Here is a 26039-nt window from a genome sequence, read left to right as displayed (position 1 = left end):
TAGTGATGAAGTGACAGTGCTGTTGCCTAGTAGCTCCCTATGGGAATTCCATCTTCACTGTCTTTGTTTGTACCCTTTTATCAGCTCTTGTCTTTGAGTTGCTCACAAAGGAATGCCTGGGGAACCTGGCTTCTAGAGGATTTTCTTGAACACTATCTTCTCTTTACTAATTATGCTTTTTCAAGGGATTTGTGAGAAGTCTTCAGATTCTAACTCGTTCTGTTTTAGTAATTGGAAACTGACCCAACTGAAGCAGCTGAAGTAGAGTGTTTCATCCCTTTCTAGAGTACCTGTTATTGAGGAACAGTATGTAGTGGCATACATTTATATGACTGGAAGGAATAGTTCATGCTTTAGTGATTCTGACCCTTCCCAGTTCTACGTGGGAAATGGGGTGCCATGCTCATTTTCTTGATGTCTTGTACCCTGTGTGTTTTTGAAGATAAGATGATTGTAAGAGCAGTAGTTGTTCTTCTTCCTTTTTTATGAAATTGTAACTTAGAAGTATGAAGTGTACTGATTTTTGTGCCTGTTATAGATACTACACACAGTTGGAAGGTGGAAGAGTTCCTGTATATGCTGTCACTTTTCAGGAACCTGAAAATGATCCTCGTAATTGCTGTTACCTCTGGGCTGTTCAGTCTACACAAGATAGGTAAATGTGATATATGTGGTTTTTAATAATATTTGTCAAGAATGGCATGGCAGTTAATTTCTTTTGCAAAGCTTTGTGGTATATTGCCTCTTTTTAATGAGAGTCACATAATTCAGTGAATTAGTAAGTGGCTGTTGAAATGACTTTAAAAGGTAAATAATTGTTCCTATATGTTTGAGTAAGTCTGAGATATCAGTAAGAAGAAATTGTGCTTGCTTGACTTGTTTGGATGTAATATATATTTCAGAGAGTAAGCTGATAACACATTAGTAGGCAACTTCTCATTCCTCAGACAGTTTTTATGGCCTTCTGTGTTCTCTCAGAAGAATATTTTTCCTCTTTTATAATCTCATTCTTTTTTTCTCTTTATTGTATATGCCTCTCATTTTTATGTATCCCTACTTTGTTCTCTAGTTCTATTATACTTGCCTTTTGTAGTATATTCCTAAGGTCAATTTGGTTAATTTTTCCTTCTCTTTCATAAGCTTTAATTTTATCTCAGTGTAGCTTTTGAGAAATCTTTCCTTTCAGTTTAATTTCCACCTGGTTAAGCTCATTCATTTCCAGTGCTGGAACAGTGTAAGTATTGATTTTCTGTTATTTTTCATTGATGTTTACTGCTTTCTTTGGTGTTCCCAATACGTTCTCTTCCCAAGGCTGTTCTACTTTAAATTCTAGATACCTGAATTGTGGTCAACTTAGGTTTTTGTGTTAGATTTCCTCACTTTGAGGTTTTGTGTTAAGCTTTAGTACATCAGTGAAGGAAGAATTAATTGATTTGTCACTTCTGTCAATCCTGGAGGAAAATCGAAATAAAAATATAGAGACAGCTACTGGAATAGTCCTCATTAGGTCCATATTTCCATCCAAGTGTGATGTGGGCTTGCAGCAGCTTGAGTAATGTGCCTTGTGAAGACTCCATGTGGTGAATAAGAAAGGACATTTATCTCAACCATTTTTGTATCCCATTTATTTTTTCTTCCAGTACTGTCTAACTAAAGCACACCTATTGAAGAAAGGGAGAAAGAATGAATTTTGAGTAGCGTTATAGTCTCAGTCATGTAAGATATCACGTAAAATATGCAAGCAACATAAGCTTAAGTTAATTAGAATCAATAAAAATTAAATCAGCTATTATTTCAAAGGACTACATTTTGAAAGAACCAAGTAAAACTAAATTATTTATGGTAACCTCAGTTTTGTCACGTGCACTCAATATTGTACGCAAATTAATTTGAGCAATAAGAGGTGCTTAATGCATTATTATGGTATTTAGTATTTCTCCTCAGCTAATTTCTGTTTCTTTCAGTGAAGGAGATGTTTTGAGTTTACATCTGCTTCAGCTGGCCTTTGGTGACAGAAAGTGTTTGGCATCAGGACAAATCTTATATGAGGTAAATGGTGATACGGGTTGATAGTATCAGTTTTGTTTATTGTTTGCCTATTTTAGGTCTTTGTTTTAAGCTATTGTGATACTATAATCTTTTCTTCTATTCAAGTCAATAGTGTATTCATAATATAATGTAAAAAGTATTAGATTTAGGGATCAGGACACTGGTATTTTACCACGGTGGCAATCTTAAAATCTTCAGGTATAATTTTTCTCTAGAATGAGGAGATTAGATAAGACTAAAGCTTATGGCCTCAGAGAGTGCAGTGGCACCCTACTCCAGTACTCTTGCCTGGAAAATCTCGTGGACGGAGGAGCCTGATGGGCTGCAGACCAGGGGGTCACACAGAGTCAGACACGACTGAAGCAACTTAGCAGCAGCAGCAGCAGCAAGCTTACGGCCTAGTTGGTAGCCAGGAAAAATAGCCCCACTTTGTTGCTGTAATATAACAAGCAGTAAGCCTTCCCTTGTAGCTCAGTCGGTAAAGAATCTGCCTGCAGTGCAGAAGACCCGGGTTCGATCCCTGGGTTGGGAAGATCCCCTGGAGAAGGAAATGGCAACCCACTCCAACATCTTTGCCTGGAAAAATCTCATGGACAGAGGAGCCTGGTGGGCTGTAGTCCATGGGGTCACAAAGAGTCGGGCACGACTGAGCAACTAACAAGCCATGGGGTAGACTTTATAGTCTGGTCACTTATAGTTGTCAGAGAGGATAAATGCATCTAGCATTTTAAGTGACTGTTTTTCTATCTGAATTCTTGAGGAAGTAGTGAAGTGCTGCTAATAACCAAATAACTATATTTGGTTAGCTGTCACAATACTTTCTCTAGAACAGGCTTTCTAACCTCATATTTGAGGGTGTGTGATTGGGTTTTAGGGAATTCATGAAGCCTTTCAATTTTGTGTGGTATTTTTATGATCACAGTGTCCATGTCATCCCTGAACCCCTGTCCTCCCAACTCTCCAGTTCCACATGTGTGGAATCTTGGATCGGAAATATGGGGGGGAGGAATTCCAGAAGGTTCCAGAACACAAAACTTGAATTTGCTGTGCCACAGCAAGTATTTATATGGCATTCACATTGTATTAGATATTAATAAGTGATCTAGAAATGATTCAAAGTACATAGGAGGATGTGCATAGGTTATATGCAAGTATTACACCATTTTATGTAAGAGACTTGAGCATCCACAGATTTTGATATTAGAAGAAGGTTCTGGAACCAGTTCTTCATGGAGAACAAGGGAAAACTGCATTCTTCTAGAGAAAATTTCATAGCTTTTGTCAGATTCTTACAGGGATCAGTGAATAAAAATTTAAGAACTAGAGCACGAACTTCAGTGAAAACATAGAAGTAAGTTTGCTGGTTTAGAGAATATGTATTTGTAATTTCATTGCTTAGGTCCAATATATACCTCAACCAGTAATGCATGAAGGTTCCTGTGTTTGATAACAGCTTTAGAAGATTTATTGATAATTATTTTTGAGAAACAAAATTAGCCTTTTTATTTGTGTTTCATCCCATGTGTAAATTTTAGAGCTTTCTTCAATAATTTGTTCTCTTCAGTCTTTTAACTTTTTTGTTTTCTTTATATTGTGTGGAAATTCTTGAACATTTAATTTTAGAATAACTTTTTCTTAGAATCCTTTTAAGACATAGATTGGTATACATTTATATTTCAGGGGTTGGAGTACTGTGAAGAAAGATACACACTGGACCTCACAGGTGGCATGTTTCCTTTGAGGGGACAGACTGGTAATACCAAACTTTTGGGATGCCAGAGTATAGAGAAATTTCGATCTCATGGTGACAGGGAGGAAAGCATGAATGAAGGTTGGTTTAAAGCACTTTTATTATATATCATGCGAATGCTTGATTTAAGGTTTGTCTTGATTTAAGATATATGACAGGTATTGGTTTGAGAGTTTGTACTTCTGGCAATTAAGAAGTTGGAATACTAATTGTGGGATTTATTTAGGACTGTGTGAGATCCGGGGTATTTCTTGTTCTCCAGATTATGTTGTGTAGAACTCAAAAATTAAATAGATTGAGGAAATGAGCAACCTCTTTATTTTGATCCGGCTCTCAAAACAGACACACAGAAAGGTCTCTAGTTGTGAGTAGTATGAGTAGTCTCGGAATAATGTTTACTTCTGTGTTTTTTGAGACATCTACAGCAAACATGCTTTGTTGTCTTGAATTTTTTGTTTCCTCTAGTGTCATCCCTTCTTCCTGGTAAATATCGTGACAGAATGAAAATGGCATAGATTTTAGAATCCAACATGGATTCAAATCCCAGCTGTCACTAGTTGTAACCTTTCACAAATATTTGTGACTAAGCCTTTGTTTCCTTATCTGTGAGTGGAATAATACATTTATACCTTCTGCAAAGGGTGGTTGTTAAGAATTGAATGGGACAACATGATAGGTTTATTCAGTTCTGGGAATGCTTAGTGAGGCCCTGGTTTAGCTTGTTCATATTGGGATTTATTCTCATGTACAGCTTATTCATCCCAGAGATTTCCTCTGTCCTGGTCCACATTTTTCATATCCAACTAAACATGTCAAAACAGAATTTATGGAACTCTGTCTCTTACTCCCCGTTCATAACTTTTTTATATTTCCTATTAGTTATGTCTTAGATTTGTACTTTCCTTTTTCCTTCTATTGGTCTCTCGTCTTTGTTCTTATCTTTCCATTCCATGTACTATTTGGGTACCTGTCTCTCTCCCCTACCACCACTGCCTTAGCATATAGCTGGATCAATCCTTCTCAGCTAGAATTCTTCTACAGAATTAAGCCCCAAAGCCCAAAGGCATCCATTTTAAGTATTGATATTCTCTGGGCTTCTTGGGTGACTAGAGGTAAAGAATCCTCCTGCCAAAGCAAGAGATGTGGGTTCAATTCTTGGGTCGGGACGATCCCCTGAAGGAGAAAATGGCAACTCACTCCAGTATTCTTGCCTGGGAAATCCCATGGACAGAGGAGCCTGGCAGGCTACAGTCCACGTGGTTGCAAGAGTCAGACATTACTGAGCTTGCACACATGTGTGTGCACACACACACACATAGTCTTTGATACTAGCAATGATTTATTTGTGGGAGAACTTTCATTCAAATCATTTTCTACTTTCTCCTTACAGCATCTTGAAGTTGCCAAACTGTTAACTGAAGACAAGCCAAAGTTACTGTTTTTCTGATGAATACATTTTAATAAGATCTTGAAATAGAAAAACAGTCAAGATAGAAGTGAATGAACCTCTTGTTACAGAATGAATGATAGAAATGTATTTTAACAAATCAGATATGAGTTAAGCCTCTTAATTTATGGGAAAATATTCCTAGTTATATTTGTTATATTTATTTTGAGATTATTTATTTTGTTTTTAAAAATTTTCTCTTAGCTCTGTCTCCTGACACCAGCGTTTCAGTCTTTACCTGGCAGGTGAACATATATGGACAGGGAAAGCCTTCTGTATATTTGGGGCTTTTCGACATAAATCGTTGGTACCACGCACAAATGCCCGATTCGTTAAGGTATGATTTCTCTGTCTCAGTGTATATATGTGTGTATATTTATAGGAATTTTTATGTGTAGGAGTTTATTGACTTAATAATTGTGTAAAATTTCTTTTAGATCAGGAGAATATCTGCATAATTGCTCTTATTTTGCATTGTGGTCACTGGATGCTGTTGTAAGTAGGACTTCTCCACATCACATCTTGGATATATTAGTGCATGAGAGAAGTTTAAGTCGAGGAGTTCCTCCCTCATATCCACCTCCTGAGCAGTTTTTTAACCCAAGTACTTACAATTTTGGTACGTATTTATTTAACATTACTTTCTGAGAAAAATAACATGTAAGAGTATGTATATTTGTGCTGTGTGTAGTTATTATTATTCATTTCTCATTATTATTAGTTAACATTATGGATAAGTTACGATGTTAACTTGATATATGTACACAAGAAATTTAATGATTATATGTTTTATAGAAAAATTATCAATAATTTAATTTGCTGTAAAACGTTAACTATTGCATATTAAGTGAACTTGTGATAAGGTTTGGTGTCTTGTTAGGATAGAAATACATGTACAAATTATTTTAAAATTTATTGTATGTAGTAATACCATGCCTTGCCTAGTAATCTGTTCTTAGGATAAATTTTGTTGTACTAATACCATCCCAAATATAACATGTAAGTGGATTTTTTAAATCTTTTTTTCTTATTTTTTTTAGATGCCACTTGTTTGTTAAACTCAGGAGTTGTTCATATAACTTGTACTGGCTTTCAGAAGGAGGTGAGTAAGAAATAACAATTTGGACAGAGTGTTTCTTCTTGAGCTGAAGTCAGATCATGGATTTAAACTCTAGTGTTATTTATATAAACTACTCTTTCATCTTAAAAGATTGCTTCTGTTAGGTATATGAGATAGCAGCTAGCAGCATCAGTTACTGACAGCAACCTTCTAGGAAGAGGTATTAGGGTGTTCATAGCATTTTTATATGGATGTTAGGTCCTGAACCCCAAGCAAAAGTAAGTCAGTACCTTACTTTAGTCCATCTTCTTAATTTTCTTCCTTCTTAAAAAGCTTATGGGTAAATGAAGTAATGCAAAAAAGGTACCTAGTACGGTGGCACAGTGACCGGCTCAGAGTGGATTAAGACTCTATGTTGAAAATACTTTTCCAGGAAAACATGAAGTGGCATATCCTTAAAGTGATAATCAGCTAGATATGGATGAATGTCATATTTATACTTCATATCAGATCTCTTTCACATCAGACCAAGAAGAAGAAACTGCAAACTTTTTCTTTTGTGTGTATTAAGTTTGTTAAGATCTGTTACCAAGTCTGTCTTCTTTACAGAAGATAACAGGGTTACCTTATATATAAGCAATTTAAAATACCATTATCAGTAGTAGTAGTTGTGACTGACAAACACTGGTTACCTCAAGAACCAAAAGCTCTTTTCCTTGCAAGAAGTAGAAAAATGTAGTCCCCCGCAATTTTCATTCAGTGCCTTTTAGTTTTCTTCATATTGTTAAGTGTAGAGTAGAGTAATGGGTTTATTATTTTTAAATTTGATTATTTGACTTGATTATGGACTGATATTAATCAATCTGTTATAGACTTTGACTTTTTTAAAGAAATCAGGACCATCTCTCAATGAAGTCATTCCTGATGGATATAATCGATGTCTTGTGGCTGGCCTTCTCTCACCAAGACTTGTTGATATTCAACCTTCCAGTTTAAGTCAGGTGAGAGATTTTTAACTCTTGTTGTTTCTTTTGGATCATGTCATTAGCTTTCTATTACAGCAAAAATCTATTAGATAGGTTCTTAAAAGTAAGTTGAGTAGTATAATGCCAGCTTTGCATGTCAGTAGCTGTGGTTCTTGAATTTGGCTTAAAATTCATACCTGCAGTATCCCATAGGTATAACTTGACACCAGGTCTATAGGCTAGTGAAAAAAACGCTGACTTAAAGCTCAACATTCAAAAAACTAAGATCATGGCATCTGGTCCCATCACTTCATGGCAAATAGATGGGGAAACAATGAAAACAGTGAGAGCCTTTATTTCCTTGGGCTGCAAAATCACTGCAGATGGTGACTGCAGCCATGAATTTAAAAAACTCTTGCTCCTTGGAAGAAAAGCTATGACCAGCATAGATAGCATATTAAAAAGCAAAGACCTTATTTTACTGAAAAGGTCCATTTAGTTGAAGCTATGGTTTTTCCAGTAGTCATGTATGTTTGTGAGAGTTGGACTATAAAGAAAGCTGAGCGCTGAAGAAATGATGCTTTTGAACTGTGGTGTTGGAAAAGACTCTCGAGAGTCCCTTGAACTGCAAGGAGATCCAACCAGTCCATCCTAAAGGAAATCAGTTCTGAATATTCATTAGAAGAACTGATGCTGGCCATCTGATGGGAAGAACTGACTCATTAGAAAAGATCCTGATGCTGGGAAAGATTGAAGGTGGGAGGAGAAGGGGACGACAGAGGATGAGATGGTTGGATGGCATCACCAACTTGATGGGCATGAGTTTGAGGTGGTGATGGACAGGGAGACCTGGCGTGCTGTGAGTCCATGGGGTCACAAAGAGTTGGACACAACTGAGCGAGACTGAACTGAACTATGGGCTAGGAAACATCATGGATGCATCAGGCATGTCATGAATAGAAGTCATAGTTGTTTTAATAAGCCCTTGATGTGATTTCTGATGGTTTGAGAACCACTGCTAAATAAAACTGCTCATATGATGGCCTTTTAGTGAAGATTCCAGGTTTCTGCAAAACACAAGACAGTTACGGAAGTCAGACTTAGTCATGGAAGCCAGTTGGATACATAAATAAAAATATTGTAAAATCCACACAGTTTTTAGAGTCACAATACATTTTACCAGTCAGGAGACATTTTTTAAACAATCTAGTTGTCTAGTGACAATTTATAATTCAACATTTTAACTTGGTATTTACTGAAAGTAAACAAACCTCAGGTCATTTTTCCTTGGAGAAAGAGAAAATGTTGTAATAACTCTTTCCCCTCAAATAATGTTTGAATTAAGTTATTTAAATAATTGCAAATATGTAGTGTAATAAATTGTTAGGGAAGGAGCCTTTTAAATATCAGATGAATTGTGAATGTTGCTGCTGATGGTTTAACACCTGCAGTTGGAATTTAATACCTAATGTCATGAAAATAAGAGAAATAGTCAATCTATTATCAGGATATTTTTTTCCCTTTCTCCCCTCTTCCCTTTTGTACTATTGTACTGAGCAAATATTGACCATGTAGTCATGTTCAGTCAACCCTCGGTACCCATGAGGGAAGGATTGGTTCCTGGACGCCCATAGATAACAAAATTGAAGGATGCTCAATTAACTTATATAATAAGGCATGGTATTTGCATATAACCTGTGCACACCCACCTATGTACTTTAAATCATCTCTGGATTAAAGTACTTAATACAACATACATGCATGTCAATAGTTGCCGGCACACGTCAAATTCAAGTTCTGTTTTTTGGGAACTTTCTGTAATCTCCCCCACCCTCAAATGTTTCCTATCTGCAGTTGATGAGGAACTGACTGGATATCAATATTTCAGTTTGTTTTTGTTCTTTGTAGAACCCCTTTAGACAAATATTGACTAAATATTAGTCTTATAAACTTAGTCTTATGTTAGCTTATCTTTGTTTTCAACTGTGTCTCTGCCTCTGATTTTGCTTTCTGGGAGATTTTTTCATCTAATTTTCTTTTTTTTTTTAGATTTAAGAAATTTAGCCCCAATTTAAAATTTCTACACGCTCTTACTCTTTGATCATTCTTTTTTGGTAGTCTGTTCTATTTTATGGATGAAATATCTTCTAGCTGTATGTTTTATTTAGTTCCCTGTATTATGCCTGTTTTCTCTGGAGTTATTTTTTATTATTTTAGTCTTCTTGATCTGGTTGTTATTATTTCGTTGCTCAGTCATACCTGATTCTTTGCAACCCTATGGACTATAGCCCGCCAGGCTCCTCTGTCCATGGGATTCTCCAGGCAGTGGTACTGGAGTGGGTTGCCATTTCCTACTCCAGGGGACCTTCCTAACCCAGGGTCTGAACGTGCATCTCTTGCATTGCAGGCAGATTGTTTACCATCTGAGCTGCCAGGGAAGCCTTTTGATCTGGTAGTTATACTTAAATGTTTGATGATTCTTTTCTTTTCATATGTTAAGTGAGTCAGTAACTGATTATAAACTGTCTTCTGCGTGAGCAGAGCTCTGAATTGGGTTCATTAAAAAACCTTAGGTAAATTTTGTCTTGGTGGCCCTTGCTCATAGGACCCTTTGGTCAGGAAATTATCTTCCCCTGCCACAGGCTGCAAATTAGTGTTCATCATCCTTAAGGAGCACTTTAAGTGCTCCATTTAATTTTTTTTATTTTAGAGAATTAATACTGATTCCCCCTATTCTATATTATGAAACTTAGTTAAAAGCAGTTATATCTAGTTTTAAAAAGAAAACTAAAGTGAGAGGTTACTCTGGTGGTGCAGTGGATAAGAATCCACCTGCCAATGCAGGAGACATGTGTTTGATCCCTGGTCCAGGAAGATCCCACATGCCATGGAGCAGCTAAACCTGTGCTCCACAACTACTGAAGCCTGTGCTCTAGAGCCCAGGAGCTGCAACTGCGGAGCCCACATGCCACAACTACTGGGGTCTGTGCACCCTAGAGCCCACGCTCTGCAACAGGAGAAGCCACTGCAGCGAGAAGCCCAAGTACTGCAACTGGAGAGTAGCCCCTGCTCATGGCAGTTAGAGGAAAAACCCATGGAGCAATGAAGAACCCTGTAGCCAAATATAAATAAATACGTTTTTTTAAAATAAGAAAAAATTAGCTGTAATTCAACCATTCAGCCATGTTAGTCAAATAGCATTTAATATCTTTTTGTGATTATTTTGAATCTGGATTAAAAGACGCTTGCTCCTTGGAAGGAAAGTTATGACCAACCTTGATAGTATATTAAAAAGCAGAGACATTACTTTGCCAACCAAGGTCCGTCTAGTCAAGGCAATGGTTTTTCCCGTGGTCATGTATGGATGTGAGATTTGGACTGTGAAGAAGGCTGATCGCCGAAGAATCGATGCTTTTGAACTGTGGTGTTGGAGAAGACTCTTGAGAGTCCCTTATACTGCAAGGAGATCCAACCAGTCCATTCTAAAGGAGATCAACCCTGGATGTTCATTGGAGGGACTGATGCTAAAGCTGAAACTGCAATACTTTGGCCACCTCATGCGACGAGTTGACTCACTGGAAAAGACTGTGATGCTGGGAAAGGTTGGGGGCGGGAGGAGAAGGGGACGACGGAGAATGAGATGGCTGGATGGCATCACCGACTCTGTGGACATGAATTTGAGTGTACTCCGGGGGTTGGTGATGGACAGGGAGGCCTGGCGTGCTGTGATTCATGGGGTTGCGGAGAGTCGGACACGACTGAGCGACTGAACTGAACTGAACTGAACTGAATCCAGCCCTTGGTTTCTTTCCACTTACATAGATAAAACAGGAATAATTTCAATTTAGAAAATAGACTAAAGTATGTGGAGGCATGCAAATATTGGCATTTTGTTGACTTTTTTCATGTATCTTTTTAAAAACTTCATTCCTAAAATAGACCAAATTGAGCTGAATTGGTTAGTAATGGATATGTAGAGATGAAGCAAAAAAAGCAAGGAAGAGATTCCTTCAAAATGTTAGAGTGGTTACCATGGAGGATGGGAGGAGTGAATGGAAATTTCTTTTGATTAGGTAGGAGGAGACAGGGCTTCTGGGAAATATTCTTAATCTAGACTTGAACCAGTTTCATCAGTGTCCACTTGGTAATTAGTTGTTAGTTGTATGTATGGTATATGGACTTTTTGATATGTATACTTTCCTGTATCTCTTTATCCTGCCATATACAATAAATAAATGATAGCGGAGAGTCGGACACGACTGAGCGACTGAACTGAACTGAATTGATATACATATATTTGTTATCTGGGTTTTTTCTGTTAATTACATATGGATAGGCTTTACTTTTCCTCTAATTGGGTTGTTTATGGAAACTTCATAAAATATGTAGATATTTATCCTGTCATAAATCTTACAGATAGTACCCCTTTTGTTTGCTCTTCACTGTTTCATGATATCTCTTACCACATTCAAAATAATGTTTTTATAGTCAAATGTATTTTATAGCTCTGACTCTGGCTTAAAATTTAACATTTAACACCTAAATGTTTTTTAAGGCTCTAACTCATTTTCTGTGTGTCAAATAAAATAAAGGTTCAGTTATTTTTTTCCCCAGATGATTAGTCTAGCTGTGTTATATCATTTGTGAAACAGGACCCAAAATACCTTTTTCTCATGCTACTGAAATATTGCCTTTATCTGATATTATATGTCCATATCAACTGGGTTCTATTTCCAGGCTTTTATCTTGTCTCGTAAATCTAGTTATCTATTTCTATATCATTTTAATATATTGCTTTGATATTTGGAAATGCAGCCTGGTTTTTTAATCTGTAATTTTTGGAAATTCATAGGCACTTACTCTTTTTATTAATTATAAGATGGTTTTATCCAGTATTCCTGTTGAAATACTTCTGAGAATTTTATTATATTCACATGTTAATTTGGGGGAGAGTTGACATTTGTATCTTTCCATTTATTTAAAGTTTATTTTTACATCTGTCCTGAGAGTTATTGGTTATTTTCTAGTGAGTTTCTATTTTTATCCTAAATGTTTTATAGTATTTTTTATGAGTATTCCATTTTCCCCATATTCGTTCAGAAATAGAGTTGGTTTTTGTATATTCATTTGATGCTGTTAATACTTGGCTATATTAGAATCTCTTAGATTTTCAAGGCATGCAATCATCAGCAAATATAGGCTTTCTTCACCCCTCCCCCCAGTTTATTACTTTATTTTCTTATGCCATTTGGTGAAACCTCTACAAATTATAGAAAAATAATGGTACCACCAGACATCCTTGTTTTGTCCTTGATTTTAATGTAAATTGTTGTGTTGAGTCTCCACTTAGACTCGTGCTGTAGTTTTGGAGCATCTTTATCATATTATAGCTCTCTCTATTCCTGTTTAACTCATCTGTTTATTCCTGTGATTCCTTTAAAAAGCAATCTTTGTTTTAATGAATGAAATTCATAGATTCTTAAATAAAGTGTAAATAAAGTATTAAGAAAACCAACTTTGTTGAGATTTATTTCCTATAATTCAGTTCAGTGGTTTTTAGTATAGAGTTGTGCAACTATCACCACATTCAATTTCAGAATATTTTTATCACCTCCCTCCAAACCCCATAACCAGTCAATTCCTTTTCTTCCTTTCTTCCAGTCTTTGGTGACCACTAATCTACTCGGTAGCTTTATTTGCTCTAGACATATTGTGTGTGTGTGTGTGTGTTAGTCGCTTCAGTTGTGTCCAACTCTTTGCAACCTCATGGACTGTAGCCTGCCAGGCTCCTCTGTCCATGGGATTCTCTAGGCTAGAATACTGGAATGGGTTGCCATTGACATTTTATATAAATAGAATCAAATAATATATGGTCTTTTGTGACTGACTTCTTTGACTTAGAACAATATTTTCAAGATGTATCCACGTTGGAGCACATATCAAAACTTCACACCATTTTATGGCTGTGTAATGTTCCACTGTATGATATACTACATTGTATTTATCCATTCTTCAGTTTCAGGGCATTTTGGCCGTTTTCATTTTGGGCTGTTAGAAATAATGCTTCATATACAGATTTTGTGTGGATGTTTGTTTTCCATTTCTCTTGGATGTATATCTATGTGTGAAACCACTGGGTTATATGATAACTTTAAGATTTTGAGAAACTACCAGACTGTTTTCCAAAGTGGCTGTCTCATTTTAACATTCCCACTAGCAGTGTGTGAAGATTTTCTACACTATCACCAGTGTTTGTTGTTTTTTTGTGTATAGCCATCCTGGGGAATCGTAATGATTTTTAATCCTTTAAAATTTTGTGTTGTGAGCTAGAACTTGATACCTCTATCTCGGATCACATATCCTTTCTTTTCTTTTTTTAAAACATGGTTTAGGAAGAACAGTTAGAAGCTATATTGTCAGCAGCAATCCAGACAAGTTCTCTGGGACTTTTGACAGGGTGTATCAAAAGATGGATAACAGAAGGTAAGATTATGATTTTTAACAATTAAAAAATGCTTTGTAGTTTTAAAATTGTCAATTTACTGTTGGGGGGGTTAAGTTAACTTTATTTTGAGATAATTGTGGTTCACATGCAATTGTAAGACATTTACAGTGTACCCTTATTCCCCATGAATGATAAGATGTGGCTCGTCTCTAGTATTATATCACATACAGGACTTCTTTTCTTACTCTTTGATAATGCTTACTACCGCTAGCCCCCACCCCATTCCTAATGCCCAGCACCCATTCATTTATTGTCTATTTCTATAATTTTGTCATTTCAAAAGTGTTCATAAATGGAATCCGACAGTATGTAACCTTTTAGGGTTGACTCTTTTTCACTCAGAAAAATTCTCTGGGGATTCAAATTGTATTACTGTTTACAAACAAACATTTCACACACACGCATTGTTTTTATTCTGACCATTTGATAAGTTGAAGGCATCATGCTTCTTTACTCAAAGTATTTCAATATGTTTCCTTCTAAGAACAAGGATATTCACTTAACAAAACACGTTGGAGTTAAAAAAATCAGGAAAATTAATATTGATACATGCTGTTATCTAATCTATAGATTCTATTGGAATATCACTAATTGCCCCAATAATGTCCTTTGTAACATTTTTAGGGAGAGGGAATTCAGAATCCTGTCTAGAATGTATTTTATATTTAGTTTTCATGTTGCTCTACTCGCTCATCATATTGTGTAATTCTTAAACATTTGTCTTTGAAGAAATTGACATTTTTAAAGAATTTTGTAGCCTGCCTCTCAGGTTGTGTTTGTTGATATTTCCTCATGATTAGATTTGGATTTTACATTTTTCATAACACCATCATGTAAACTGACATGCTCCCTAGTGTGATACCCTGAACACAGATGCAGCCAGTTTGTCTCCATCAATATTGATGTTAATATCGCTTACTTGGTTAGGGTGGTTTTTGTCAGGTTTCTTCACTGAAAAGTTTCTATTTTTTTTTTTGTAATTAGTAACCATTCTTCATTTTTCCCTTCCATATTTACAAATAAGAACAACCAAATTCTGCTGCTAATTTACGCTTTGTTCTTGAATGGACATGGAATAAAGTGGTTCTCACAAAAGAGGAATTTGACAGACTATGTAAGTATTATATAAAAAACTAATCTTGGTTTATGTTTTGAGTACATAACAATAAATTTTTAGTTATTTTGACGTTGCAAACTCTTTGAAGAAGTCCCAGAAAGAAGCTATTTTGTTTTATATTAGAGTGAAAAATTATATTTTTGATCAAGATTTTGCAGCAGATTGTTTAAATTGGCAACATGTTAGGCATGTTCACAGTAACAAGTTTCAGAATTATATCTTTTAATCTCAGGCATTTAATTTATAAGATATGCTGATGATGGAGTAAAGAGAATATGCCAGTTAACCTCTGAGCTTTATTCATTTTCTATTTAAAATACTTAAGGAGTATGAAGAAGCTGAATAGTAGGGCAAAAACTCAAATCACCTCTTGTCTTCTACTAACATGTCATTAGTCATATCAAGTTATTTATTAGTCTGTTGTACACTTTGAGTTTTAAAATATGCTGTGAATATTAAAAACCCATTATGTCCAACTAGTGCAAAAATAATATTAAAGGTAATATATGATTGCCCTGTGCATGAGAAGTAAATTTTAAGTTTATTTAGAAGTATATGTGCTTTTGTTATTACTGTTACGACATGATGAGTGAACAAATTGGACTTTTATAAAAGTTGTTATTAGCAGAGGATTTTTTAAACCTACAAGATTTGATAGGAGGATAGAGGGTTCTGTATAGTGTTTTTGTTGTTGTTTAGTCTAAGTTGTGTCCAAAAATGCATTTGTCAACTCAACCTTAAACTTGAAATGAGAGGACAGCCAAGTCTACAATACATTATAGCAAGCATGCGGTTATATTGTATTAAGTCTCTGAATCTTAATTTCAGTGTCTCACTTTTCCAAAGACTAGAGGTGGGAGAAAGAGTTCTTATAAAATAATAATTACACAGCAACATAGTACTGATTTCTAGTGAATCTGAAGTTGAATTTATATCACTTTTGTGTGTGCTTACCTCATTCTGCATTTTTTAAAAATAGAATTTATAGCTGTCCTTTCTGTATTCCTTGAGGATATTTGTCATTTGAAGCTTGTCTTTTTAAATCTCATAATGTTTAGAATAATTCTGTGATTAAAGGAATTTGAGATATTTTGCATTTATTATTTTAATTAAGTCAAGATTTAGTGTGTTGAAACTAATCTTGTCTTTTTTTCTTGAAAGGTACACCGTTATTTGATGGTTCATGTCGTTTCATCGATCCACAAACTATACAGTCTCTCCAGCAGTGCCATTTACTTCTTAGCAATCTTAGTACAGTCTTAAGCTGTTTTGCAGCTGAGGCCCACGACATCACTGAGAGAGGTGTGCTCCTTGTCTTATGTAAATGAATGTTTCATTGACTTCTGCTTCTTGACTTTGGGACAGAATACATTTCCTATGCATTTGATGGATTATTGGGCAAAGAGGCCATTATTTCTCAAATGCTAGATTTTTTTTTTTTTCCCCAAATGAAAAGCTACGAATGTCATTAGATGAACCATGAGTTCATGATTAAATAAGGTTGGGAAATTGGGGATTTAAGGATTTTTAAGGCAGTGTATTAGTGGTAGAACTTAAGATTTTTAAATTTTATTTCAATCTTTATGCATAGAGTTGGTCTTCATCATTTTTCTCCTCTGGTTTTCCATTGAAACAAAATAGCCAGTTTCATATAAAGGCCTGGTTTGAACAGCCTGTATTAATGATACTGTACTAGTTTGTTTTAATGTATAAATCTGATTATTGAAATTAGCTAAATGGGAGTGTAGCTAATATGGAAGCAGTTTACTTAAAATGTCTGTTTTAGTCAGTGAGTTAGTTTAGCATTTTGGAGATTATTTGTTCAAGCTAAATTTGTTTAAAAATACATTCATATTGTTTAAAATCACCAAGTAACTGTTTCTGAAAACTATAGAGTGCCTTGATTTTTCATTTGTGGTTGATAAATTGAAAACTAAACTACTGATTTCAACTCTTTACAGGTCTTACGGATTTAAGCAATAAGTATGTGGTTACCCAGCTCATCTGTCAATATGCACAAGTGGTTCTTTGGTTCTCTCATTCTGGGCTTTTACCAGAGGGCTTAGGTAAAATATTTCCTTAATCTGTAAATATTAATGGAAACATTCTTAAATCTTTATAATTTTGTTGTTCCATTGTGGGGGTTTCCTTTCTTCTGCCACTCTCCTGTGTTTTCTTTTATTCTTCCCTTCTTTTCTTGTGTTCTATTTGTGCCTTCAGTGCTTCACCCCATGCCGATACACAGGTGTTGCATGCATGTTTGTTGGGTTAAAAAAAAGAACATTTGACAAAACATGGCTTCTGAAGATGGGTTCAGTGATATCACCAGTTATAATTTAGATCCATAGAAGTATGAGTTTAAAATCTAATTTGTCCATCTTTTTCTCTTCAAGGTTCTTTTAATATGGTTATAAACCAATACTTTTTGCCATCAATTACTTACCCAGTTTTATCTAATAATTCATGCTAATACCAGGAATTAGAGAATTTGACTTTTACTGCATTTGTGTAGAACAAAAGCCTCCAACTTCTTGTATTTCCAGGATTCACAGACTTACAGAAGTGTATCTGCCACTGTGCATAATTACTGTTGATCTTATTCTTTCATAATTCTCTTAGATTTTTACTTGAACAGATAGTGATTTGCTTACATTTAGATTATCATTTGTGCCTAAGGGGGTAAAATAATTTTCTGAAATAGTTCTTCCAGGGTCTTTAGCTGGCATCCTGTTGTTACAAGACTTACTTGAGACACTCAGTTTTCTCATTTATGCGTCTGTTAATAAAGGGGTGTGCAGTGTTCTTTTATTACTTTAAGGAGCCTGCAATTTAAAGAACATCATAAAATTGTAATAAAATATCAATTATGTAACCTTAAGTTTATGGGGAGTGTTTCGGAAATATTACTAGCTTTTCTTCCAACTCTTATAAAACATCTAGATGATGCTGTGCAGTTGTCAAGGTTATGCTACAACTACCCCGTAATTCAGAATTACTACACCAGTCGTCGACAGAAGTGTGAGCGTTCATCAAGGTATAGTACATCCAGAGCCTTCAAAAACCAATTTAGAAGTTACTTGTATAAGAAATCAAAGCTTTCTCAGAATAGAATTCATTATGTTATAAAAAAAAGATTAAAGGGGTGGAATTCTCAGTAAAGTATATGAATTTGTCACCAGCATTATTATTTTAGTTGTAGTGTTTGCCTTGACCTACTGTTGACATCTTTATTTTAGAATTTGAACATAGCTATTTATTATTTCCTAAATCTGTTTACCACATGATTGATTTATTGGAGGAGATTCTATAAGTATACATTTTTCCTGAGAATTCTTATTCAGAAGACTTGAAGCAACTGTTATTAAAGCCAAAAATATATCATATTAGTTATTTTACATTCTTTCCATTAATATTTGCATTTCAGCACTTAATCCATTTTTTTCTTTATTGCCTTTATCTCTCTTTTCTTTAAATATAAACTCCCCCTTCCCCTTAAATACATATGTGGTTGGGTCCTTTGAAATAAAGATATAAAAGTAATAAAAGAAAAAAAAAGAGTAATGTTTTACAGCCTTGACTCTACCTTGGAATTATAAATAGCCTTCTTCCTCAAGTTGGAATGACAGAATTGTAGAGTGGATTATAACATTCAGAGCAGTTATTCACAAACCTTGATTCCAGGTTTGTTGTCAGAATCACTTGGAAACCTGTACAAAGTTGTGCATAGTTAGAGGATCCAGAATCTAATCTAGGATTAGATTAGAATAACTAATCTAGGATAGTGAGCATGGACTTGGGAAATTTCTAAGGTGTATTTAAATTTTCTAGATCTGTTATCTCCTAAATGTATGTCCTTGAGCAGGTTGGATAAACTTTCTAATCCTATTTGTCACAAATTATAAAGTCAGTATAAAGTAAATATAAAGAGGAAATAAAATATGTGCAAGGCACTTCTTCCAGTGCCTCATTCAAGAAAATTTCATCCAATAAGTAGTAACTGCTACTGTTGTTATTAATATTAGATGAGGAAACACACAGGGTCAGTATCTGCTTATCACCTGTATGTACTCAATAATATATATTAGGGAATTAATGAAGTTTAAAAACTAGTCCAGGTGATAAAACTGAAAGTAAAACTTTTTGACTTTGAAGTACAGTAAGTATTTATACTGAGGTGTCTTGCTCTTTGGTAATTTTCTCAAGATGGTAAAAAGTAAACAGCATTTTGCTGACTAGACCACTTTCTCCCCTGGAACCTGACCTTCACTAACTGACTTCTTCAGGGTTTATCTGACTAACTTTACTTTATGTCCAGATTTCTCATGATGGGCTCCTGTCCTCAAATTTCTTCTGCCTTTGATAGTTGAGATTGTTACTTTTAAGAGTTTGGTGCTGGTTGTTTTGATAATAATAATTAGCACTAATGCTCAATATCCTTAATGTTACCCTTATTGCAGAGGGAAGTGGAACCCTGATTGCTTGATGATTGATGGAATGATTTCTCAGTTAGGAGATCGAGTCGAGAAATTGTGGAAACGGGATGAAGGAGGCACAGGAAAATATCCTCCTACTAGTCTACATGTAGGTTTGTGATAACATGATATCATTTAGTCTCAAAAGTTGGGCTGGGAGCGGGAGGAATGCTTAATTTGGATTTTTCATACCTGGCATTGGCTTGGGAAAAACAAGGAGCATGAATGAATGAATATGTAAAATGCACTAAATTTTTTTTTAATAGGCGTTACTTGACATATACCTGCTAGACAACATTACTGAAGCAAGCAAGCATTCTGTTGTATCCTTTAAAATTTTATCAAGTAATTCACATATTACCAAAATCATACAATGTCAGAGTAGTAGGACCCTTATGCATCTAATCCAATCTCAGTTTCACATTTGAATTTGTTTAAAGGAAAGATTCTTAATCCAGGACCTGTTGGTTGGATTCAGATGGTCTGTCATTAACCTTGAAACTACGCAAAATTTTTATGTTTATTTTTCTAGAGATACAGTTCTTGGTTCTTATCATATTCAAATGTGTCCAAGACATTACCGAAGTTAAAGACAGCTCTAGAACATTGCTAGCAAGTGGTCATTCTCTATGAGATTTTATGTGCTGGATGGGAATGCATTAATTCATGCATTAGCTTAAATTACCTAGGTAGGCCTTGTGGTCTCTTAAATAAGATTTTTGTACTAATGTCTATATCTTAGTCAAAATGCATAGTTTTATTCATAATTTATAAAATAAGTAATGTGTGTGCTTACACTGCCAGGGTTTGCTGGATAACTGGAATTTCATCTATGGCTTTGTTTCTAACATTTGTTAATCTGCTAACTTTATGAAGAAAGTATGCTGTAGTTCATCTCCTATGGTGCCCGTGTGCTAAATCACTTCAGTCGTGTGTGACCCTATGAACTGTACCCACCAGGCTCCTCTGTCCATGGGGATTCTCTAGGCAGGAATACTGGAGTGGGTTGCCATTTCTTCCTCCAGGGGACAAAGTACCTTTGTAGTACTTAATACAGAATGAATGAAGTTGGTTGGGGGTTGGCTGTACCGATATTTAATAAAACTGTCTTAAGCCTTTTTTCTGGTATCTTCTGTTGTTACCTATTGCAGATATGTATGTAGGAGTTTTTCTTTTTGTTTATTGTCCTTAATCCTCTTTATTTTTAAAGACTATTTATTTGCTTCTTGATATTATGTATTCCTTTCCAAACAAAACGGATACTTCCATTGAATCATTTCCAACTGCCTTTGCCATTTCTTGGGGCCAAGTTAAACTTATTCAAGGGTTTTGGCTGATTGATCATAATGACTATGAGGTAAGTCTGTATAGTTCATTTAGAATGTTAAGCTTTTGTAAACTATTAGAATTTTAGGAAAAATGCATTTAATATTAAAGATATGACACAGTCTACTTCCAGAGGTATTTTAAGGATTCAGTTTAATCAGTACCTTCACCAAGCACCATTTCAGGCAATAAGAATATACAAAGATAAAATAGTTTAGAACCCCAAGAGCCTTATCGTCTAAAGAAGGAAACATACAAACATTTACCAGGAGTGCAAATATAGTGATTTTTATGTTACAGATATATTTGGTGTGTTGGGTGAACCAGAGAAGCCAGAATTTGACATTGATGTATGAAATTGGTGATGGAAAGATTTATATACTCACTTGATAAGATCTCAAAAGTATGAGGCTTTTGATAAGGCTTTTATTTAAAATAAAATATACAGTACATTAAAGTAGATATTTTCAGATATATTTAAACTGGTTTTATTTTAATTTGCGTAGGTTTAGTATATTGCCTTTTTTTTTTTTTTCGAAGTGCAAAGCATTATATTTTATTTACCAGTTTTCATGGTCATTTTTGCAGAGTGGTTTGGATCTTCTGTTTCACCCGGCTACTGCAAAACCTGTGTCATGGCAACATTCAAAGATTATTGAAGCCTTCATGAGTCAGGGTGAACACAGACAAGCCCTCAGATATATTCAGACAATGAAGCCAACAGTGTCCAGTGGTAGAGATGTTATCCTTCACCTCACTGTTTTGCTTTTTAATAGGTAAGTACCTGTTTTGAAAGTACAATCGAACTCTTGGCCATGTATTAATAAAATGGAACTGATGAAATAGAGCAATATATATTTTGACTTGGTTACATTGCACAGTATTCTTATGTTCTTCATCTTTCATCACTGAGAAGAATGTAAAGCACCTTTTACCTAGAATAAGATGAATAAAAGAAGTAATGAGTAAAAGGGGAAATCAGACTGAGGTTTAAAAATTATGTTGGTTTCTACCTGGCAGTATTGACAGTTTTCTCCGTGGACAGTTGAGGTTTGATTATGCTGAGAAGCAGCCAGAAATAGAGAAAGAATGAAGTTTATGCTAAATTGATTAAATATATTCTTTGACGGTATATTCCAGTGATGGTACTGATATTTCTGTTAGTCTTGGTTGCTTGGGTGTTGCAGTTCTTAAATTTTGTTGTTGCATTATAGCAATACACAGTTGCTATAATAATTATATTTGTCATGTTTATACTAACTGAGAATTAAATGGCATGATTGGAAATACAGTGGTCTGGTTATTGGTTTTTCTTAATACCTATGTAGTTGGGAAACTTGTTTGGGACTGGACTTTCTTAGATTGTAACTATTTTTATTTAATTCATACTGGTTTTTTGTTGAATCTTAATGGTTGAGTCATTTTGTATTTTCTTTATATTTTTAAAAATTGGCCACTTCTCACTCCAAATTGTCATTTATGAACCACACATCTCTGAAGAAAGAGGATTGAATCTTTACATTTCAGACAGATCTGCAATTTAATAATAGACTTGTTAGACGTTGAAACTTAACAATGGCCTCAAAAGTAATGAACTGCTAAAAGTACTTGTTGAAATAATTTTGGTTAGCAAAAATTGGCTCAGCAAGTATTTGGCTCAGCTGAATAAATCAAGAATGAATATAAGAACAAAAAGTTAAAGAAGCTAAAGAACATAAATGTTTAATAAATGGGTTAAAGAGTTCTAGTATTTGATGATGTTTACAATAATGCAATCTTTATATAATGTAATTTCAAAACTGTATTTCTCAAGTACAGTAAAGCCTTGGTTATCTAGTCTCCAGAAAAATAAAATCATTAAGTGTCCTTTACAGTAAGTGCAGAAGTTAAAACAAAGGGGCACTCAGAATGCCATTTGTGATATAGCATGTTTTCAAATTCAGTAAGTGTTTAAAATAATCACTGAGGTGTTGTTCGGTTTTCTAGCTGTTGTGTGAATTTATATTAATTAATCTACATTTTAAAATGACAATGTTGGAATAGTTACTGATTTTAACAGTTGACAGACTTTGTACTCAGATAGATCTGAATTTATACCTGAACTCTGCTACATTCTGAAATATGATCAGAATCAGTTAAATTATCCTTTCTGAGCCCAGGTTTCCTCCTGGGTTAATAATGACCGCTTTTCAACGTTTTGAGGTTTAGTTAAATGGCACAAGCACTATTACAATTGCAAGTAGTAAATCATTAGTAAATAGTGATGAAAGTAAAAGTTGCTCAGTTGTGTCTGACTCTTTGCGACCCCATGGCCTGTAGCCTGGCAGGCTCCTCTGTCCGTGGAATTCTCCAGGCAAGAGTACTGGAGTGGGTAGCTGTTCCCTTCTCCAGGGGATCTTTCCAAGCCAGGGATCGAACCTAGGTCTCCCGCATTGCAGGGGGATTCTTTATGGTCTGAGCCACCAGGGAAACCCAGTAAAGGGTGGTAGATTGAACCTTCTTGAGTTAACCATCATTGCATCATTTATTTAACTTTCCAGCCTAACTCCTGCCTGTATCCTCTACCACCTCTTCTTTATTAAGATCATCTTTCTCTTTCTGTGAAACCTTTATGCTGGTAGCTTTTCAGTTACATGAGCTTCTTTTATGGACATACCATCACAGTTATGGCAAATGGGTTTACCTAAGAGTAATCATGATGCACAGTACACGATAGCCTCAAAGTAACAGTTTGAGATTTTCAGCTCTTAACATTACATATTCAGTCTTAGTAAAATAGAAGTACAAGAGAGGTGGAAAACCTTTTTGTATAGGTGTAACTGAACTGAACTGAATCATTATCTTTATTGTTTCCACTTTCTTTATGTTTCATTCTGCTGTGCTTTTTAACTCAAGTTGGTTTCTCATTTACAACCGTTTATCTTTACTAACATAAAAATATAAATCTGAATGTTTTACATATTACTTTGGCATCATCCCACAATTTTATTATTATTTTTTCCTAAGTATTTTTAATTTTCATAATGATTTTTTTCTTTCCCTATTATTTAGAAGCTTTAATGTACAAATACAGGTTTAAAAAATTATTTTCTCTCTTAATTGCATTGTGACTGCATAATGTGATCTACAGATGGATCAGATGGCCAACACCAAAATCAGATTGATTATATTCTTTGCGGCCAAAGATGGAGAAGCTCTATATAGTCAGCAAAAACAAGACCGGGAGCTGACTGTGGCTCAGATCATGAACTCTTTATTGCCAAATTCAGACTTAAATTGAAGAAAGGGGGGAAAACCACTAGACCATTCAGGTATGACCTATCAGATCCCTTATAATTATACAGTGGAAGTGACAAATAGATTTAAGGGGCTCGATCTGATAGACAAGAGTGCCTGATGAACTATGGACGGAGGTTTGTGACATTGTACAGAAGACAGGGAACAAGACCATCCCCAAGAAAAAGAAATGCAAAAAGCAAAATGGCTCTCTGAGGAGGCCTTACAAATAGCTGTGAAAAGAAGAGAAGTGAAAAGCAAAAGAGAAAAGGAAAGATATACCCATCTGAATGCAGAGTTCCAAAGAATAGCAAAGAGAGATAAGAAAGCCTTTCTCAGTGATCAGTGCGAAGAAACAGAGGAAAACAATAGAATGGGAAATACTAGAGATCTCTTCAAGAAAATTAGAGATACCAAGGGAACATTTCATGCAAAGATGGGCTCAATAAAGGACAGAAATGGTATGGCTAACAGAAGCAGAAGATACTAAGAAGAGGTGGCAAGAATACACAGAACTGTACAAAAAAGATCTTCACGACCAAGATAATCACGATGGCATGATCACTCACCTAGAGCCAGACATCTTGGAATGTGAAGTCAAGTGGGCCTTAGAGAGCATCACTGTGAACAAAGCTAGTGGAGGTGATGGAATTCCAGTTGAGCTATTTCAAATCCTAAAAGATGATGCTGTGAAAGTGCTACACTCAGTATGCCAGCAAGTTTGGAAAACTCGGCAGTGGCCACGGGACTGGAAAAGGTCAGTTTTCATGACCATGCCACAGAAGGCTCAAACTACCACAAAATTGCATTCATCTCACATGCTATTAAAGTAATGTTCAAAATTCTCCAAGCCAGGCTTCAGCAATCCGTGAACCGTGAACTTCCAGATGTTCCAGCTGGTTTTCGAAAAGGCAGAGTCATCAGAGATCAAATTGTCAACATCTGCTGGATCATGGAAAAAGCAAGAGAGTTCCAGAAAAACATCTATTTCTGCTTTATTGACTATGCCAAAGCCTTTGACTGTGTGGGTCACGATAAACTGTGGAAAATTCTGAAAGAGATGGGAATACCAGACCACCTGACCTGCCTCTTGAGAAACCTGTATGCAGGTCAGGAAGCAACAGTTAGAAGTGGGCATGAAACAACAGACTGGTTCCAAATAGGAAAAGGAGTACGTCAAGGCTGTATAGTGTCACCCTGCTTATTTAACTTCTATGCAGAGTACATCATGAGAAACGCTGGACTAGAAGAAGCACAAGCTGGAATCAAGATTGCTGGGAGAAATATCAATAACCTCAGATATGCAGAGGACACCACCCTTATGGCAGAAAGCAAACATCTAAAGAGCCTCTTGATGAAAGTGAAAGAGGAGAGTGAAAAAGTTGGCTTAAAGCTCAACATTCAGTAAACTAAGATTATGGCATCCAGTCCCATCACTTCATGGGAAATAGATGGGGAAACAATGGAAACAGTGACAGACTTTATTTTCTTGGGCTCCAAAGTCACTCCAGATGATGACTGCAACCATGAAATTAAAAGACGCTTGCTCCTTGGAAGAAAAGTTATGACCAACCTAGACAGCATATTAAAAAGCAGAGATATTACTTTGCCAACAAAGGTCCGTCTAGTCAAAGCTATGGTATTTCCAGTAGTCATGTATGAATGTGAGCATTGGAGTTTAAAAAACTGTGCGCAGAAGAATTGATACTTTTGAACTATGGTGTTGGAGAAGACTCCAACAGTCAGTTGGAGAGATCCAACCAGTCAGTCCTAAAAGGAAATCAGTCCTGAATACTCTTTGGAAGGAATGATGCTGAAACTGAAGCTCCAATACTTTGGCCACCTGTTGGAAAGAACTGACTCATTGGAAAAGACCCTGATGCTGGGAAAGATTGAAGGCAGAAGTGGACGACAGAGGACGAGATGGTAGGATGGCATTACTGACTCAATGGACATGAGTTTGAGCAATCTCTGGGAGTTGTCGATGGACAGGGAAGCCTGGCGTGCTGCTGTCCATGGGGTCGCAAAGAGCTGGACACGACTCTTTGAGTGATTGAACTCAACTGACTGAA

The 26039-nt window shown here is 35.6% G+C and overlaps 1 protein-coding gene across 4 annotated transcripts in view; it reads left to right on the top strand.

The window, feature by feature from the left end:
* Window positions 1-26039, top strand: part of AHCTF1 (AT-hook containing transcription factor 1) — an 86506-nt gene that overhangs the window by 31213 nt on the left and 29254 nt on the right. For all 4 annotated transcript variants that reach the window (XM_055419745.2, XM_055419747.2, XM_088845510.1 and 1 more), the window contains 16 exons: window positions 539-655; window positions 1965-2049; window positions 3730-3880; window positions 5451-5583; window positions 5684-5865; window positions 6287-6348; window positions 7179-7307; window positions 13664-13754; window positions 14801-14890; window positions 16055-16195; window positions 16855-16959; window positions 17834-17927; window positions 19351-19474; window positions 19632-19688; window positions 20576-20722; window positions 21280-21467. In XM_055419745.2, the coding sequence (XP_055275720.2) occupies window positions 539-655; window positions 1965-2049; window positions 3730-3880; window positions 5451-5583; window positions 5684-5865; window positions 6287-6348; window positions 7179-7307; window positions 13664-13754; window positions 14801-14890; window positions 16055-16195; window positions 16855-16959; window positions 17834-17927; window positions 19351-19474; window positions 19632-19688; window positions 20576-20722; window positions 21280-21467 (1896 nt within the window). The remainder of the gene's footprint in view (window positions 1-538; window positions 656-1964; window positions 2050-3729; window positions 3881-5450; window positions 5584-5683; window positions 5866-6286; window positions 6349-7178; window positions 7308-13663; window positions 13755-14800; window positions 14891-16054; window positions 16196-16854; window positions 16960-17833; window positions 17928-19350; window positions 19475-19631; window positions 19689-20575; window positions 20723-21279; window positions 21468-26039) is intronic.

The sequence above is a fragment of the Moschus berezovskii genome, chromosome 17 (assembly GCF_049115385.1).
Source record: "Moschus berezovskii isolate FMDL1 chromosome 17, NW_MosBer_1.0, whole genome shotgun sequence".
Classification (NCBI taxonomy): Eukaryota; Metazoa; Chordata; class Mammalia; order Artiodactyla; family Moschidae; genus Moschus; species Moschus berezovskii.
The sequence above is the reverse complement of the archived record's forward strand: the minus strand, read 5'-3'. Positions and strand labels throughout refer to the sequence as shown.